Here is a 2,630-nt window from a genome sequence, read left to right as displayed (position 1 = left end):
CGGCCGGCGCGGCCGCGGCGGCCGGGGGCTCGGCGGCCGCGGCGGCCGGGGGCTCCTCGGCCTCGGCGGCCGGGGGCTCCTCGGCCGCGGCCGGCGCGGCCGCGGCGGCCGGGGGCTCCTCGGCCGCGGCCGGGGGCTCCTCGGCCGCGGCGGCCGGGGGCTCGGCGGCGGCCGCGGCGGCCGGGACCTCGCGCCAGGCGGCGAGCTTCATCGCGGACCGCGCGAGCTTGGCGAGCGCCGCCGCGTCGGGCTCGGCGTCCGCGAGGCCGTCGAGGAGCGCCCGGGCGACGAGCGCCGAGGCCTGGCGGCCCCGCTCCGCGCGCGCGGACGCGGCGTCGAGCGCCGCGCGGACCTGCGAGGACCACATCTTCAAACACGACGTCGAGGAAAGAAAAACGACTCGTCCAAGCCGAAGCGAACGCGACCGAAGGGTTCGAAGGTCGGGACGCTGGCGCGGGCGGCGGCGGCCGTCGGCGGGTCGTCGACGGCGTACGAGTCCGCGGACGGCGGCGGCGGCGGCGCGGGGCGGGGCGCCGCCCCCGCCCGGGGCGCCGCGGCGCGGGGCGCCGGCGCCGCGGTGGCGCCGGGCGCGAGCGCGCGGAGCGCCTCGGTCCGCGACCGGTAGCGGGAGCCGTCCGCGGCGAAGAAGTACGCGTCGCCCCGGGGGATGAACTCGACGTACCAGGCGCCGAAGTCCTCCGGGACCGCGGCGCCGTTCCGGATGAGGTAGGCCTTGAGGTCCGCGAGCTTGGCGGCCGCGGCCGAGCCGGCGTCCGACGGGTACCCGCTCCGCGACGGCCCGCGGCGCGCCGCCGCGCGCCGCCGCCGCTTGCGGTCGCCCGCGTCGTCGGACGAGTCGCCGGCGTCGGCGTCGCCGTAGTGGCGCGGCCGCCGGGCGCAGGCGCGCGTCGACGGCGAGCGCATGCTCATGTTTCGGATGGTTCCCAAGGCTCCTTGAGGAGTGGGATGAGATGATGTTGAGAGGACGGTTCGGCGCCGTCGGGACGCGCCCGGGCGAGCGCGAGGGCGCGGGGACGCGAGGAGGAGGAGGACGACGACGACGCGACGACGGCGGCGACGGCTTGCGAGGACCCGAACGTGAGAGCTGGATCAGTGCGCGCTTTTTTACATTCGGCAAGCACCGTGCTAACTTGCACCCATCGAAATACCACAAGCTGAGATCGAGGGTGGTCGACGCCCGCTCTTGCCGCCGCCATGAACACGTTCCTCGGCGACCTCCGCGGAAACTCGAGCAACAACACGACGCTGACGATCAAGTCGAGCCCGCCGAAGACGGCCGCCGTGGCGACGCGCCTCGGCGTGCGCACGGGCGTGCTGACGAAGCGCAACGAGCAGCAGGTCTGGCAGCGGCGCTACTGCGCCCTCGTGCCCCAGACCTTACTGTACTACTACGACGGCGAGCACAGCGAGTCGGCGCGGGGCATCATCGACCTCGAGTACTACACCGAAGTCGAAGTCGTCGCGCGGAACACGATTCGCCTCTCGACGCCGCCGGACATCCCGCTCCGGTCGTTCTTCTTCAAGGCCGACGACGAGGACCAGTGCGCGGCCTGGGCCGCGGCGCTGACGCGGGAGCGCTACTTCGTCGTCGCCGACGAGCGCGACGCCTACCAGCGCCTCCAGGCGGAGTTCCAGAAGCAGAGCTCGGAGTCCGCGGAGTCGTGCGACCGGCTCCGCGAGGAGACGGCGCAGCGGCGGCGCGCCTGCGAGGCCGCGGCCCTGCGGCTCGGGGACGCCCTCGCGCAGCTCCGCCAGCAGGCCGTGTCCCTCGGGCTCTCGGAGTCGTCGGCCGCGAGTTTGCGGGAGCCGCGCGACGCGGTCCGCGAGGTCGCGCACCGGCTGCACTACCACATGCGGCGCGCGGCGCACCTCGGCGACGCCGTCGCCGGCGCGGCGGACCAGGAGACGAGCGGCGGCGGCGCCGGGCCCTCGGACGAGGAGCGGCTCCGGACGCTCGACGATCTACGGGAGCGCGTCGCCGCGGCGAAAAGAGCGCGGCAGCGCGAGGAGACGGCGCGCCTCGCGAGCGAGGGCACGCGGGCGGACAAGGCCGCGGCCCTCGACGACGCCCAGCGGCGCGTGGGCGACGAGGCGAAGAGCCGCGTCGCCGCGGAAACGAAGGCCGCGGAGCTCGCGGACCAGAAGCGGATTTTGGTCCGCGAGGTCAAGCAGACGCGGAAGCGCGCGGCCGACGCCAAGGCGCTCGGCGCGGAGCTCGAGGCGCGCAAGGAGCTCGGGACGTTGGGCCTGGGCTTGGACGATCTGGAGGTCGACGAGGAGACGCACCGGGAACTGGCGCTGAAGCGCGCGGGCCTCGCGCGCGACACGTCGTCGGACGGCGGCGGCAGCGACTCGTGCAGCCTCGACGGCGACCTCGCGGCCCACGCGCGGAAGAACTCGAGCGACCGGCTCGACGATTTGCTCCGCCGCGCGACGTCGCAGGCGCGCGACGCGGAGCGGCCCAAGCCGCCGCCGCCGCGGCCGCCCGCGGGCGCGAGCCCCTTCGCCAAGGTCTGCCGCCGGTGCGGCGGCACCGTCGAGGGGCCCCGCAACTCGACGTGCAAGTGCGCCGCGCCCCAGATCGACTAGGCGCCGCGCGCGCGCGCGCG

The 2,630-nt window shown here is 76.1% G+C and overlaps 1 protein-coding gene across 1 annotated transcript; it reads left to right on the top strand.

Annotated features, from left to right (window-relative positions):
• Window positions 1–1,215: 1,215 nt before the first annotated feature.
• On the top strand, window positions 1,216–2,610 carry AURANDRAFT_67820 (hypothetical protein; the record flags this gene model as incomplete). The annotated part of the gene is made up of 1 exon (XM_009043369.1): window positions 1,216–2,610. One exon carries the CDS (start codon window positions 1,216–1,218, stop codon window positions 2,608–2,610), a length of 1,395 nt encoding a protein of 464 aa, XP_009041617.1.
• Between the last annotated feature and the right edge of the window lie 20 nt (window positions 2,611–2,630).

This window comes from Aureococcus anophagefferens, assembly GCF_000186865.1.
Source record: "Aureococcus anophagefferens unplaced genomic scaffold AURANscaffold_52, whole genome shotgun sequence".
NCBI classification, from domain to species: Eukaryota; class Pelagophyceae; order Pelagomonadales; family Pelagomonadaceae; genus Aureococcus; species Aureococcus anophagefferens.
The sequence above is the reverse complement of the archived record's forward strand: the minus strand, read 5'-3'. Positions and strand labels throughout refer to the sequence as shown.